This window comes from Narcine bancroftii, chromosome 4, assembly GCF_036971445.1.
Source record: "Narcine bancroftii isolate sNarBan1 chromosome 4, sNarBan1.hap1, whole genome shotgun sequence".
Lineage (NCBI taxonomy): Eukaryota > Metazoa > Chordata > Chondrichthyes > Torpediniformes > Narcinidae > Narcine > Narcine bancroftii.
The window spans coordinates 174,574,155-174,589,359 of record NC_091472.1 but is presented as its reverse complement, the minus strand read 5'-3'; the positions used below and the strand labels follow the sequence as shown (position 1 = coordinate 174,589,359).

The window sequence follows — 15,205 nt, the reverse complement described above, 5'->3', positions numbered from 1 at the left end:
GTGAATGCCATCTGGTTGGAGAGTGCCCAGATGGAATATTAGTTGTCATTCCTCCAATTTGCAGGTGGCCTTGGTTTGGTAGTGCACGAGGCTGTGGACAGACACATCAGCAAGGAAATGGGGTGTAGAATTGAAATGGTTGGCCCCTGGGAGCTTCCCATTATTGCAGTGGACAGAGCGAAGGTGCTCAGAAAAAAACAATCTCCCAGTTGCCTTCCAGTCTCTCTGATTTAGAGGAAGCCATATGGTGAGTAGGCCTCCCAGTTTGGCTACTGCAAGAATCTGAGGTCCAGGCCTCCCAGTTTGGCCCACGCGAGAAGCTGAGATACCTACATACAATTGACTGCGGCTCTCTTTGCTTCCCTCGCTAGCTACTCTCCCTTCTCCCACCCTTCCCTTTCTCTTTGTTTTCTTTCCTTCAGCTCTCCACTCCTTTCCCTTTTTATTCTTTTGCTGGCTGGTGTGCCATCCCTTCCTTCTCCCCTTATTACCTCCTGCTTTTGGGACTGTGCTCCTCCCCCTGCCCCTACCTCCCCACCCACCATTCTGTTTGAGTGCCTGACTGTTTTTTCATACTTTGATGAAGGGCCCAAACCAAAAAAATCAGTTTTAAATCTTTATCTTCACTATATAAACGCAGCAGTTAGTGCAATGCCTTTATAGCACTAGCAATCAGGCCCGGAGTTGTAAAATGATTTGCTTTGAATGATGCATGAGCTTATGAGAAGTGCCCCTTTGTAATTATGACATTTTGACAAACGTCCGGATCTTGTGCACTTTCAGTCAGTAACTGTTAAAATTGCTGCGTTGATGTGAAATTGCTGCTTTGTCACAAAGCTAAGAAAGTAAAAAATTCACTTACAAATTTCTGAAGTCCACATCACTACCAGGCAGCACTTTTGGAGAGCTGTCAAATTGGACTGGATCTGTTGTAGCCTTTGTAATCATTTTCGAGGATGAACTCTTCAAGATCCCAGTTTTTGAAAAGACATCTTTCTCTTTGCAAACATCAGCAATCGGGTGCTTGAAAGCCACATTTTTTTTTCTCGTCATAGCAACAGACTTCTGTTTCGAACTTTCCCTTTTGCAGAGCGTTCTTTGCTTCCAAACCATTGCATAGTGATAGACAATTTGATGAAGGCTATAAGCAGTCTTGGGCATCATTTGAAATTCAATGAGGACAAAATGAAATGCCATATGTTAAAATTAATAGATTGCTCAATAGAGTTGTTTTTTTTAAACCTATTTTGGCCAATGCTGACAAGGCCAGCATTACTGTCATCCTTATTGCCCTTGTGGTTGTCAGCTACCTCACTGAATTCATGCAGTCACTCTGGGGAAAATACTCACACATTGTTTTGTCAGAGAGATAGGATTCTGTCCCAGCAATAACAAAGAACACTGACATATTTGCAAATCTCCGGAGCTTGCTGATCAATTTATGCAGGCCAGCACTCTGCCTCACCTTGATGTCAGGCTGCCCAAAGATACCACAATATTGAATTTGCAAATTAATTGGCCATTTAAGTGCAACAGGAAATTAGTGCATGTGATTAGAATATTACAGCCCAGTACACTCACTTCAGCCTATACTATTGTGTCGACCAATGTAAACCAACTCTCCAACAATCTAATTTTCCCACATCTTATACCCATAACCTTCTATTTTTCTTACATCCATGTCCCTATCTAAGAGCATTTTCAATGTCCCAATTGCAGCAGCCACCACCATCCACTACAGCAATGCACTCACCTCCCTCTGAGTAAAAAACATATCTCTGATGTCTCTCTAAACTTTCACCCATTCACCTGAAGTAGATGTCCTCGGCTGTTGTTGCCTCAGGAAAAAGATGCTGGCTGTCCGCTTCCTGTCTAAGCCTCACATATACCTCTATTAAGTTACCTGTCATCCTTCATCATTCTTAAGAGAAAAGCCTTAGCTCTGTCAACCTTGCTTCAATTGACATGTTCTCCAAACCAGGTAACATCCTGGAAAATCTCCCCTGCAACCTCTCCAAAACACCTGCATTATTTTTGATAAACATGATAATCATTAATGCAATGCCAAGCAAATTTTCTGATACAGAAAAAACAAGTCAAGCCCATTCTTGCCTACAGTAAATGCACAGTTTAAAATGATAAATTTGCCAATTTCCTCTGCCTTCAACCATTCTTTCTTTCCCCATTTTGCCACAGGCAAATTTTGGCGAGAACTTCAGCACCACTCAAAGTTTGTTCCCATATTTCCTGAACTTGCTGGGTCAATTTGAGCATCAATAATAGTGAAATTCATCTACATGCGATTAGTTTTCTATCAAGTTTTGGTGCCTTCTTCAAAACTTCAAGGCTAACTCCCAGTTCAGAAAAGGAAGGGTAACTAATGATTGATATTCAATGGTTTATCCTTCCTTTGCTACAATGGAGTATCATTGTAATTGTTGGTGCTGTAGCGGTGGTAACACTGCAAACTGAAGAATCACACAACCAGACGGGTTGAGTTCAGTGAGCAAAAACTCATTTATTGCAGGCTGCCTGGCTGGTCTTATACTCCCAGCCTGGACCTGGCTGAGAACCGTGCTGGGGGGGCCCCCGACGTCAACGGGGCATCACGTGGGTCACCATGCACAGGCTTCTGAGCCCAGTGCCGAGGTCGGGAGGAATCCTTCGATGGCGCCATTTTGGCCGGCTGCCCCACAGCGTGCCATGAGTGCTGACTTAAGGTGGCGGTGCAATCATTCGACTAGCCCATTGGCCTGTGGGTGATAGGCCATGGTGTGATGTAGCTCGATTCCCAGCCTGTTGGTCGGGAGGAATCCTTCGATGGCGCCATTTTGGCCGGCTGCCCCGCCGCGTGCCATGAGTGCTGACTTAAGGTGGCGGTGCAATCATTCGACTAGCCCATTGGCCTGTGGGTGATAGGCCGTGGTGTGATGTAGCTCGATCCCCAGCCTGTTGGAAAGCTGTGCCCAGAGCACAGAGGTGAACTGGGCGCCCAGATCACTGGTGAGGTGGGTTGGGACGTTGAACTGGGCTACCCAATCATTCAAAAGCGCTTGGGAGCAGGAGTCAGTGGAGGCATCTGGCATCGGGATTGCCTCGGGCCAATGAGTGGTGTGATCGACCGCTATGAAAAGGTAATGGTTACCTTGGGAAACGGGTAAAGGTCCGCCGATGTCCACATGTATGTGGCTGAACCATTCCCGGACGTGTTTGAAATCTTGTATGGGCGCTCTGGTGTGCCTGTATACCTTGGAAAGCTGGCAATGGGTGCAGGTTCTGGCCCAGTCTGCAGTCTGCTTCCAAAGCCCATGCCAGACGAAACGTTCTGCCACCATATGGACCATGGACCTGATAGAAGGGTGGGAAAGGTCATGGATATGGTGGAAGACTTGCCTGCGCCACAGCTGGGGAACCACTGGATGCAGGGTGCCCATGGAGACATCGCACAGGACAGTGTCCTCACGTTCTACCACCATACAGACCGTGGACCTGATGGAAGGGTGGGAAAGGTCATAGATATGGTGGGATACTTGCCTGTGCCACTGCTGGGAAACCACTGGATGGAGGGTGCCCATGGAGACATCGCACAGGAGTCAGGAGGTCCTGGAACCGCAGGCCCATGATGGCAGTCCTGAAGGCCCACGTCTCCTCGTCGGACTTCTGGTCCCGAGCGAGCTGGTCAAAGTGGAGGACGGGTGTCAGCACGCAAATGGCTGGTCAAGAGAGTGCGTCAGTGACCACGTAGTCTTTCCTTGCCTTGTGCCGAATGTCGGTGGTAAACTCAGATACGAAGGTGACACTGTTGGTGGGCCAACCAGAGATCTCTTGCCATAGTGAGTGCCTGAGTGAGGGGTTTATGGTCGGTAAAAATGGTGAAAGGCCTCCCCTCCAAGAAATAGCGGAAATGACGCACCGCCAGGTAAATGCCCAGCAACTCACGATCGAAAGCACTATACTTGCGCTCTGGCGGGTGAAGAAGTCGGCTAAAGAATGCCAGTGGTTTCCACTGTCTGTCCACCTGCTGCTCCAGGATAGCACCGATGGCTGTAGCAGAGGCGTCAATGGAGAGCGCCATATGCAGGTCGGTGTGTGGGTGGACGAACAGGGTTGCCTTCGCGAGGGCATCTTTCGTGGGTTCGAATGCGCTGCTGGTCTCTGGAGTCCAGGCGAGTGTCTTGTCTTCGGCCGCGATGAGGGTGAAGAGTGGCTGCATGATGCACGCAGTGCCTGGAATGAAGGTGTTATAGAAATTGACCATACCCGCAAACTCCTGCAGCACCTTGAGGTTGTCCGGGCGTAGGAACTCCCTGACTGCAGCGACCTTCGTAGCGGTAGGTGTAGCTCCTTTGGCCGCGATGGTATGCCCCAAGAACTGCATGGACTCTTCCCTGAACTGGCATTTGGGCAGATTGATCATTAGGCCGAAGTCGGCCAGTAAGGAGAAGAGGGTGCGCAGGTGAGACTTGTGTTGTGCCCGGTCTCTGCTGGCGACAAGGATGTTGTCCAGGTAAATGAATACGAAATTCAAATCCCTGTCCACTGTGTCCATAAGACGCTGGAATTTCTGGGTGGTGTTCTTGAGCCCGAACGGCATGCGTAGGAACTTGAATAAGCTGAAAGGGGTAATGATGGCCATTTTGGGTATATCCTCGGAGTGCACCAGGATTTGGTGATACCCGCGCACCAGGTTGACCTTGGAGAATACCCTCGCACCATGCAGGTTGGCCATAAAGTCCTGGATGTGAGGGATCGGGTAACGGTCAGGTACTGTCGCGTCATTAAGCCATCGATAATCTCCGCAGGGGTGCCAGCCACCGGAGGCTTTCGGGACCAGGTGGAATGGTGAGTCCCAAGGACTGTCGGAGCATTGAATGATCCCCAGCTCCTGCAGATGTGAGAACTCTTCCTTCGCTATCTGGAGCTTATCCGGCAGGAGCCGGCGTGCCTTGACATGGACCGGCAGGCCTTGGGTGGGAATGTAATGAAACACCCCATGATGTGGTGAGGCGGCGGAGAACTGCGGCTTGAGGTGGGACAGGAACTCATCTCGGATACGCTGAAACTAGTCCTTGGGCGTGCTGACTGTGGCTATCTGCAGGTGCTCTGTGTGAGAGCCGTTGAGGCGCATGGATTGGAAGGTACGGTTATCTACCAGTTGCCTACCTCGAATGTCGACCATGAGACCATGGGCAAGGAGGAAGTCAACACCAGGATGGCGGTTGGGAGGGATGAAATGTTGAACCTCCACGAGAACTTCCGCTGGCCGACCTGGAAGAGGACGGTCTTGTCTCCATACATTCGGATCTCTGTCAAATAGGCTGAATGGAGGGGAGGTCCTCAAGGTCGGTTCCGGGACTCGATGGCTGTGGCCGGGATGATGCTGTTCTGGGCCCCGGTGTCAACAAGGAAGCGTCGGCCGCCAACTGAATCCTACAGGTATAGAAGGCTGTGTTCTTGGCCGGCCGCCGCAGCCATTAACAGCGGCCGGCCTGCTCATTTCCCTGGAATGAGCAGGGCTGACGACACTTCCGAGCGTTGGCTCCCCAGCGCTGGTGGAAGAAGCAGAGGCCTGAAGGCAATGGCTTGCTTCTAGCTATGCTCTTTGAGGCCCCTGCAGGGGCCGGGTGTTCCACCGCAGTGCTAGAGGAAGGCTTGGCGTGGTCATGACCGTGACTCATAACCTGCTGGACTGCTGAGAATTCTTCGAGCCATAGGTCCTGAGCCTTTTGAGCGACCTTCTTAGGCTCCATGAACCTCTCCTGGGACAGTAACAGCCGGAAGTCTGCAGGCAGATGGTCGAGGAAGATACCCTCAAAGAGTGGGCAGTTGGTGTGATCACACATGAGCGCGAGCATCTCGTCCATCAACACAATTGGAGTTCTGTCCCCCAAGGCGTCAAGGCGCAACATCCAAGTGGCACGCTGGTGACTGGAGAGGCTGAGGGAGCTGGTGACCACCTGCTTGATGGTCCCGTACTTATCTTAAGCGGATGGTTGCTGAACGAGGTGCAGTAATCATTTGGCGGTGGCCTGGTCCAGGGCAGCAACCACATGGTAAAACTTGGTCAAATCCAATGAAATCTGGTGGAGGTGAAACTGAGCCTCTACGTGGCTGCACCAGGACTCCGGCTCCTGAATCCAGAAGTTAGGAAGCTTGATGGTTATAGCACTGATCGAAGGGTCACTCATGACAGGTTCAAAGACGTTTGAACCTGTCGGGGTCACCAATTGTAGCGGCGGCTACACTGCTAACTGAAGAATCGCACAACCAAACTGGTTGAGTTCAGTGAGCAAAAACTGATTTATTGCAGGCTGCCTGGCTGATCTTATACTCCCAGCCTGGACCTGGCTGAGAATTGCACTGAGGGGCCCCGACATCACCGGGGCATCAAGTGGGTTGCCAAGTGCCGGCTTCTGAGCCTGGTGCCGAGGTCGGGAGGAAATGCCCCCCCCCGCCCCCGACGGCGCCATTTTGGCCGGCTGCCCTACCGCTTGCATGACAAGTGGGGCCAGTTCGCCTGCCTAATGGCATACCGCCACAGTGCATTACTTGCTGTAACTGCTCCACCAACTCCCTCGGTATATGAACAAAAAAGCCGTGTTATCACCACCGCACCAATATTTATCACTCAACCAACATTCTTTGCTATTTCCTCTGTTTTGTAAACAATGCTCACTCCATCAGATGCTCCCTTTGACTTATTCTTACCATCTTGGTGAATTAAAACAAATCTTTTGCTTTTCAATTCCAGGCTCCTGTGAGGGCTTTTGACTCGAAATGTTAGCTATTTATCTTTCCACAGATGCTGCCGACCTGAAACAGATTTCTCTGCTCCTTTTACCATTGTTACTTGTGAGTGCAAATAACTAATGAATGTGAGTCAAGAATGAATCTGGGGAGCGGGAGGAGTCACGTGATGGAGTAGTGGCTGGTAGGATAATACCAGCCCTCTCCAGAAAAGGAAAAAAGTGAAGAAAAAGCAAAGCCCCAGACAACAAATAAAAAATAAAGGTGTAGAGAAAATGGCACCTAAGAAAGAAAAGCCAAAAACAATGGGAAGAAAAGAAAGAAAGAAGCAAGAAGAGAAAGGTGAAGGACTTAAGTGCACGAAAAAGCAGGGACCCGCTGTGGAAAGAGGAGCCCACTCCCCGAGGTTAGTGGAGACCCCGCAGGGTCACGACCCACTGACCGCAGGACTGCGAAATGGCTCACGGAGCCAAACAGGGGTGCACGATGCACACGACAAGGAGAACACCGACAGGAGGGGGGACCAGCTGTGGAGTGAAAATCCACAGCACGAACAGCTGAGAGATGCCCGACAGCAGGGCTCCCAGCTGGAAGATAAAGAAAGCAATGGGAACGGGAGGGGTGAGAAAGAAAAAAGGAAACCAGAGACACAACAGACAACCAGCCCAGAAGAAGAGGACCAACATCAAGAAACCATGAAAAAAAAACCCAACAAACTGAGACAAGCAGCTCAGCAAGAAAGTCAGAAGAGACACAGATACAAGGAAGAGAAATAGAAGACACAAACCCAAGAGCAGACACAGAAGAAGACCAAGCTCTGCACAGAGGAATAGGAGGTAAAATGAATGGACAGTACAGAGATAAAAAAAATTTTCAAGAACAAATGAAAGTATTAAAAGAATGGCTGACACGAGAATTTAGTGAAATGAAAAGTACAGAAGAAAAAGTGAGTAGAATAGAGCTGATCATAACAGATGTAGGGAAAAGATTAGAAAATGTGGAAGAACGTGTAATGGCTGTAGAAATGGAAGTGAACAACTTAAAAAGAAAATTGGAAGAAAGTGACAAAAATGTTAAAGAAACACAGGAGTTGTTAGCTCACAGGATGGATATAATGGAAAACTATAGTAGGCAAAACAATATAAAGATAGTGGGCCAAAAGGAAGATGAAGAAGGCAAAGGTGAAATAATTTATAAAAGAATGGAACCCCAAGGTCCTGGGAATGCCAGAAATGCAGGAAGGAATGGAAATGGAAAGGGCACACAGAACGTTAACCCCGAAACCATAGTCACAACAAAAACCAAGATCCGTTTTAGTTAAATTTCTGAGGTACACAACAAGAGAAAATATATTGGAGAAGGCAATGAATAAAATTAGAGAAGACAAAAAACCACTGGAATATAAAGGTCAAAAAAATGTTTTCGATCCAGACATAAGTTTTGAGCTCCTAAAGAAGAGAAAGGAGTTTAACGCAGCAAAATCGATCCTATGGAAGAAAGGCTGTATATTTATGTTAAGATATCCAGCGGTGCTTAAAATAGTTATCCTGGGGCAGCAAAACAGACTGTTCTTGGATCTGGAGAAAGCATGAGAATTTGCAGAACACCTGCAAGACAGAAAAAGAGATGAAGAGATGTAACAAGAACAAAGAACAACGACAAACTACATATAAAGAAGTGAAAATAATGTATAAGTAAGAACTAAAGGAGGGAAGAAAAGGGAAGTAAGGGAGAAGGGGGGAAAGAGGAGGGGTTAAAAATAAATAAATAGATAAATAATAAGAAAGAAATAGAGAAGAAAAGAGGGGGAGCTTTGTTGTAATGTGAAGATAAAAGTCTTTTCTGGAGGGGATTGGGTGGGAGAGAATAACAGTCACTGCAAAATCATTTGACAGTTGCGAACGGGTTCGCAGTCCAAATGGAGAGGGGAATTGTGGTTGCCCAGCAAGGGACAAAGGGTGACTCAGAGGGGGGGTGGAGACACTTGGGGTTAAGGGAATTTTAGATGTGGGAATGGTTGAAATATTTTATGTTTTAGAAATGTTGTCATACAGTGCGTTCAAAAAAAAACTGAGAAATGGAAATGGGGAAAAGGGGAAAGTTGGTGGTGAGGAAGCGGAAGTGAGAGTATGAGTTGGCCATGTTGAACTCTATGACTATAAATATTAATGGAATACATAACCAAATCAAAAGGAAGAGCCTATTAAATTTACTGAAAAAATAAGTTATGTAAGTGGTCGGCAACTGGTAGATAACCGTACCTTCCAATCCATGCGCCTCAACGGCTCTCACACAGAGACTACAATCGGGAAATAGAACAGCTGGAAAGTGAAAGAGCAAGTACAGAAAAAGAATTAGCAACAAGGGAAGATACAACAAAAAGAAGAGAATTGGCGGACAAAAAAATAAAATACGAAACACTACAAACGTATAAGGTGGAGAAGAACATCATGAAAATAAAGCAGAAGTATTACGAGCTAGGAGAAAAAAAGCACTAAATACTAGCTTGGCATCTTAAAACAGAACAAGCTAAAAGAACGGTATTGGCATCAAGGAAAAAGAACAAATAAATTCCATATAACCCAACAGAGATCAATGAAAACTTTAAGGAATTCTACGAGCAATTATTTCAAACTGAGAACGAAGGGAAAGAAGACAAAATAGATGAGTTTCTAGCTAAAATTGAACTACTGAAACTACAAGAAGAGGAAAACAAATTGATAAAACCATTTGAAATAGAGGAAATACAAGGAATATTAAAAAAGCTACCGAACAATAAAACGCCTGGGGAGGACGGACTCCCAATAGAATTCTATAAAAAATTTAAAGAGTTACTAATTCCTCCTCTCCTGGAAGTAATGAACCAGATAGAAGAAACACAAAACATGCCAGATTCAGGTAAAACAGCAATAATTACAGTAATACCAAAGATGGGGAAAGATCCACTAACACCAGCATCATATAGACCAATATCTCTATTTAACTCAATTATAAGATAATAGCTAAACTATTAGCAAACAAATTGGTTGAATGTATATCAAAAATAGTAAAACAAAATCAAACTGGATTTATTAAGAAAAGACGAACAACGGACAATGTCTGTAAGTTCATTAACTTAATCCATGCAGTACAAGGAAATAAGACGCCAACAGTGGCTGTTGCTTTAGACGCAGAGAAAGCCTTTGACGGAGGAGTCACGTGATGGAGTAGTGGCCAGACGGTGAACTCCAGCCCTCTCCAGAAAAGTCGGAAAAAACAAAGGAAAACACAAAGGCACAGAAATAAAAGTTAAAGAAAAGTGAGTATAAAGGTGGAAAGAAGATGGCAACAAAAAAAGAAAAATCGAAATCAACGGTAAGAAGAGAGGAAGAGAAGACAACGGAGGAAGAAGGACAAGGCCTTACCTGTTCGAAGAGGCCCGCGGTGGAGAGAGAAACCCGCTCCCTCAGGTCGGTAGAAATTGGACTACAAAAATGGCTCGCAGAGCCGAGTAAAAGTGCGCAATCGCGCATGCGCGACTCCTCGCACATGCGCGGTGCGCATGAAAAAAAACACACCGACGGAAGGGGTGACCAGCTAGGGAGTCGATCTCCACTGCCGGCAACGACAGCTGCAGAACACCTGCAGCAAGAAGAGAACACAGAAGACAATGGAAACAAGAAAGAAGAGAAGAAAAGGGCAACAAAGAAACAACAGATGGCCAACCCAGAGGAAGAAGAAGAGGAAGAGGAAGAGTACAGTGAAATAGAAGAAGAAGGGAAAGGCAAGATAAAGGATTTACTTTCTCTTATTAAAGAATACATGGAGTCATTTAAAGAATGGCAAACACAGGAATTTAATGATTTAAGAAGAAGAATCAACAACACAGAAGAGAAAATGAATAAAATAGATATGACCTTAACAGAAATGGGAAAGAAAATGGACAAGATGGAAGAGCGGGCAGTAGCAGCAGAAATGGAGGTAGAGGACTTAAAAAAGAAATTAGAGGAATCTAATAAAAAAGTCATAGAGACACAAGAACTGTTAGCTCAGAAAATAGATATAATGGAAAATTATAACAGAAGAAATAACATAAAGATAGTGGGCCTTAAGGAAGATGAGGAAGGCAAGAATATGAGAGAGTTTATAAAAGATTGGATCCCTAGGATCCTAGGATGTCCAGAACTACAGCAAGAAATGGAAATAGAAAGGGCACATATAGCATTGGCCTTTAAACCACAACCACAACAAAAACCAACATCTATTTTAGTAAAATTCCCAAGATATACTACAAGAGAAAAGGTACTGGAGAAGACAATGGAAAAAGTAAGAGAGGGCAACAAGCCACTGGAGTATAAAGGGCAAAAAATCTTCATTTATCCAGATATAAGTTTTGAACTCCTAAAAAAAAGAAAGGAGTTCAATACAGCAAAGGCGATTTTATGGAAGAAAGGGTATAAATTTATACTAAAGCATCCTTCGGTATTGAAAATATTTATTCCAGGACAACAAAACAGACTATTCTCGGATCCAGAAGAAGCACGAAAATTTGCAGAACAATTACAAAATAGACTGAGGGATGAAGACGTGTAATGAGAGTAAAAATGATCACGATTGATATGTATGCGGGTAAAGAGGTATAAGAGTGTATAGGTATAATGTGCATACGTGAATGTATCTGTATTTAGAGGAAAATATAGATAGTATAGACAAGAATTAATAAGGGAAGGTAATGGAATAGAGAGAATAAGGAGGGAATTAAAAGAGTGACCTTTCTTACATATGAAAAGTGAAATCTTTTCTGGGGGGGGCTGGGTGGGGGGAAGTTGCGGTCACTGCAAAATCAGTTGACGCTTGCGAGTGAATTCGCAAACCCAAATGGAGAGGGGAGATGTGGTTGTCCGACAAGGGATAAAGGACAACTCAGGAGGGGAAGGGGAGATTGGGGCTAAATAAGTTATAAATAGGAGAATAAGGAAAATGTTTGATGTTTTAGGAATGTTGTCTTATAAAGGGTTTAAAATAAGAAAACAGAAATGGAAAAGGAGGAAAGGTAATGATGGAAAAACGGAAAGGGAAGATAAACAAAGTATAAAATGGCTACGTTGAACTATATGACTTTAAATATTAATGGAATACATAACCAAATTAAAAGGAAGAAACTGCTAAATTTACTGAAAAAAGAAAAAATTGATATAGCATTTGTCCAAGAAACACACCTAACTGAATTGGAGCACAAGAAATTAAAGAGAGATTGGGTAGGACATGTAACAGCAGCATCGTATAATTCAAAAGCAAGAGGAGTGGCTATATTAATTAGTAAAAATGTGCCATTTAAAATAGAAGAGGAAATAATAGATCCAGCAGGGAGATATGTAATGATAAAATGTCAGATATATTCGGAGTTTTGGAATCTACTCAATGTATATTCACCTAATGAAGAAGATCAAAAGTTTATGCAAGATATCTTTTTGAAGGTAGCTAATACGCAAGGGAACATACTAATAGGAGGGGATTTCAACCTGAATTTGGATTCAAATATGGATAAAACTGGGAAAAAAATTAACAGAAAGAACAAAGTAATCAAATTTATAATTAAATCAATGCAAGAAATGCAACTTTTGGATATATGGAGGAAACAAAACCCAAAAGAAAAGGAATATTCATATTACTCGGCTAGACATAAAACATACTCAAGAATAGACCTATTTTTGTTATCAGCTAGTATGCAAGATAGAGTAAGAAAAACAGAATATAAAGCTAGAATACTATCGGACCATTCACCCTTAATATTGACAGTAAAGCTAGAGGACATCCCTCCAAGAATGTATAGATGGAGATTAAACCCCATGCTACTTAAAAGGCAGGATTTTAGAGAATTTATTGAAAAACAATTAAAAATGTATTTTGAAATAAATACGGAATCAGTGGAAGATAAGTTTATACTATGGGATGCAATGAAAGCATTCATTAGAGGGCAAATAATAAGTTATGTAACCAAGATGAAGAAGGACTATAATCAGGAAACAGAGCAGTTGGAAAGGGAAATAGTAAATATAGAAAAAAAATTAGCAATGAAGGAAGATACAACTAAAAGAAGAGAATTGGCGGATAAAAAAATAAAATCTGAAACATTACAAACATATAAGGTAGAGAAGAATATAATGAAGACAAAACAGAAATATTATGAACTGGGTGAAAAAACGCACAAAATCCTAGCATGGCAGCTTAAGACAGAACAAGCTAAGAAAATGGTATTGGCATCAAGGAAAAAAGACATTAAGGAAAACTTAATCCAAAAGAAATTAAGGAAAACTTTAGAGAATTCTATGAACAATTATACCGAACTGAAAACGAAGAGAAAGAAGGGAAAATAGATGAATTTTTGACTAAAATTGAACTACCAAAACTACAAATAGAAGAACAAAATAAATTAACAGAACCATTTGGAACAGTAGAAATACAAGAGATAATAAAAAAATTACCAAATAATAAGACACCAGGAGAGGATGGATTTCCAATAGAATTCTACAAAACATTTAAAGACTTATTAATTCCGCCCCTCCTGGATGTAATCAACCAGATTGATGAAACACAAAGCTTACCAGATTCATGTAAAACAGCAATAATTACAGTAATACTAAAACAAGGGAAAGATCCACTCTCACCAGCGTCATATAGACCAATATCTTTACTAAACACAGATTATAAGATAATAGCTAAACTATTAGCAAACAGATTAGCAGAGCAGGTACCGAAAATGGTAAATTTAGACCAAACTGGATTTATCAAAAAAAGAAGCACAACAGACAATATTTGTAAATTTATTATCTTAATTCATGCAGTAGAAGGAAATAAAGCACCTGCAGTAGCAGTTGCTTTAGACGCAGAGGCCTTCGACAGAGTAGAATGGAATTATTTGTTCAAAGTATTGCAAAAATTCAGTTTACCGGAGAAGTATATTAATTGGATTAAAGCATTATATAAGGGACCGTTAGCGAAAGTGACAGTAAATGGACATGTATCAAAGCAATTTAACTTAAGCAGGTCAACGCGGCAGGGATGCCCACTATCACCTTTATTGTTTGCGTTAGCTATAGAACCACTAGCAGAATTGATAAGAATAGATAATAATATAAAAGGAATAAAAATAAAAGACAAGGAATATAAAATCAGTCTATTTGCGGATGATGTTATAGTGTACTTAACAGAACCAGAACTATCAATCAAAGAATTATATAAGAAATTGAAGGAATATGGAGAAGTGTCGGGTTACAAGATAAACGTAAATAAAAGTGAAGCAATGCCTATGAATAATGCGGATTTCTCAAAATTTAAGAAGGAATCTCCATTTAGATGGCAAATGCAGGCAATAAGATACCTAGGTGTACAAATAAACAAAAATCTCGGCCAATTATATAAACTCAATTATTATCCACTAATGAACAAATTACAGGACAATTTAGAGCATTGGAAAGATTTACCACTAACACTAATAGGAAGGATAAACTGTATTAAAATGAACATTTTTCCAAGGATATTATACTTATTTCAGGCATTGCCAATACAACTGACAGAAAAATTCTTCAAAGAGTTAAAGAAAATAATAAGGAAATTTTTATGGAGAGGGGGGAAACCGAGGATAGCACTAGATAAATTAACAGAATGGTATAAACAAGGAGGCTTACAATTGCCAAACTTTAAAAATTATTATAGAGCCGCACAATTAAGATACCTATCAGATTTTTATCAAACAAGGGAAAAACCAGACTGGACGAGATTAGAATTAGATAAAATAGGGGAAAAAGATACCTGAACAAATATTATATAAATGGGATGAAAAATTGGTACAACATAGAACTTCTCCAGTATTACATCATCTCCTCAATATTTGGAAGAAGATTCATGTAGAAAGAAATAAAACAAATGATCAATTACCAAAACTAATATTGACGCAAAATAAGTTACTCCCTTTTACAATAGATAACCTTTCCTTTAGAGAATGGGAAAAAAAAGGGATTAAAAGAATAGAAAATTGTTTTTCAGGAAGTAGATTCTTATCCTTTGAACAAATGAGAGATAAGTACAATATAACTGGAGATACAGCGCTGGCATATTACCAACTGAGATCCTACTTGAAAGATAAATTAGGAAGCAGTTTGAATTTGCCAGAGGGAAGTAACCTTGAATATGTGATTACAGATACAATGTTAATCAAAAGATTTATAACAAATATGTATATTAAACTGCAAGAAAAGGAGAATGAGGAAACAAATGGTAAAACTAAACAAAAATGGGAACAAGATTTAAATATAAAGATAAAAAAGGAAACATGGGAGAAATTATGTTCTGGAACGATGAGAAATACAATAAATACGAGGCTACGTATGATACAATATAACTGGTTACACAGGCTATACATTACACCTCAAAAGTTAAATAAATGGGACCCAACAGTATCTGATAGATGTTTTCGATG

The 15,205-nt window shown here is 42.4% G+C and overlaps 1 protein-coding gene across 9 annotated transcripts in view; it reads right to left on the bottom strand.

The window, feature by feature from the left end:
* sfi1 (SFI1 centrin binding protein) overlaps window positions 1-15,205 on the bottom strand; it is a 287,818-nt gene that overhangs the window by 59,656 nt on the left and 212,957 nt on the right. For all 9 annotated transcript variants that reach the window (XM_069933071.1, XM_069933076.1, XM_069933070.1 and 6 more), the window contains one exon: window positions 863-1,152. In XM_069933071.1, the coding sequence (XP_069789172.1) occupies window positions 863-1,152 (290 nt within the window). The remainder of the gene's footprint in view (window positions 1-862; window positions 1,153-15,205) is intronic.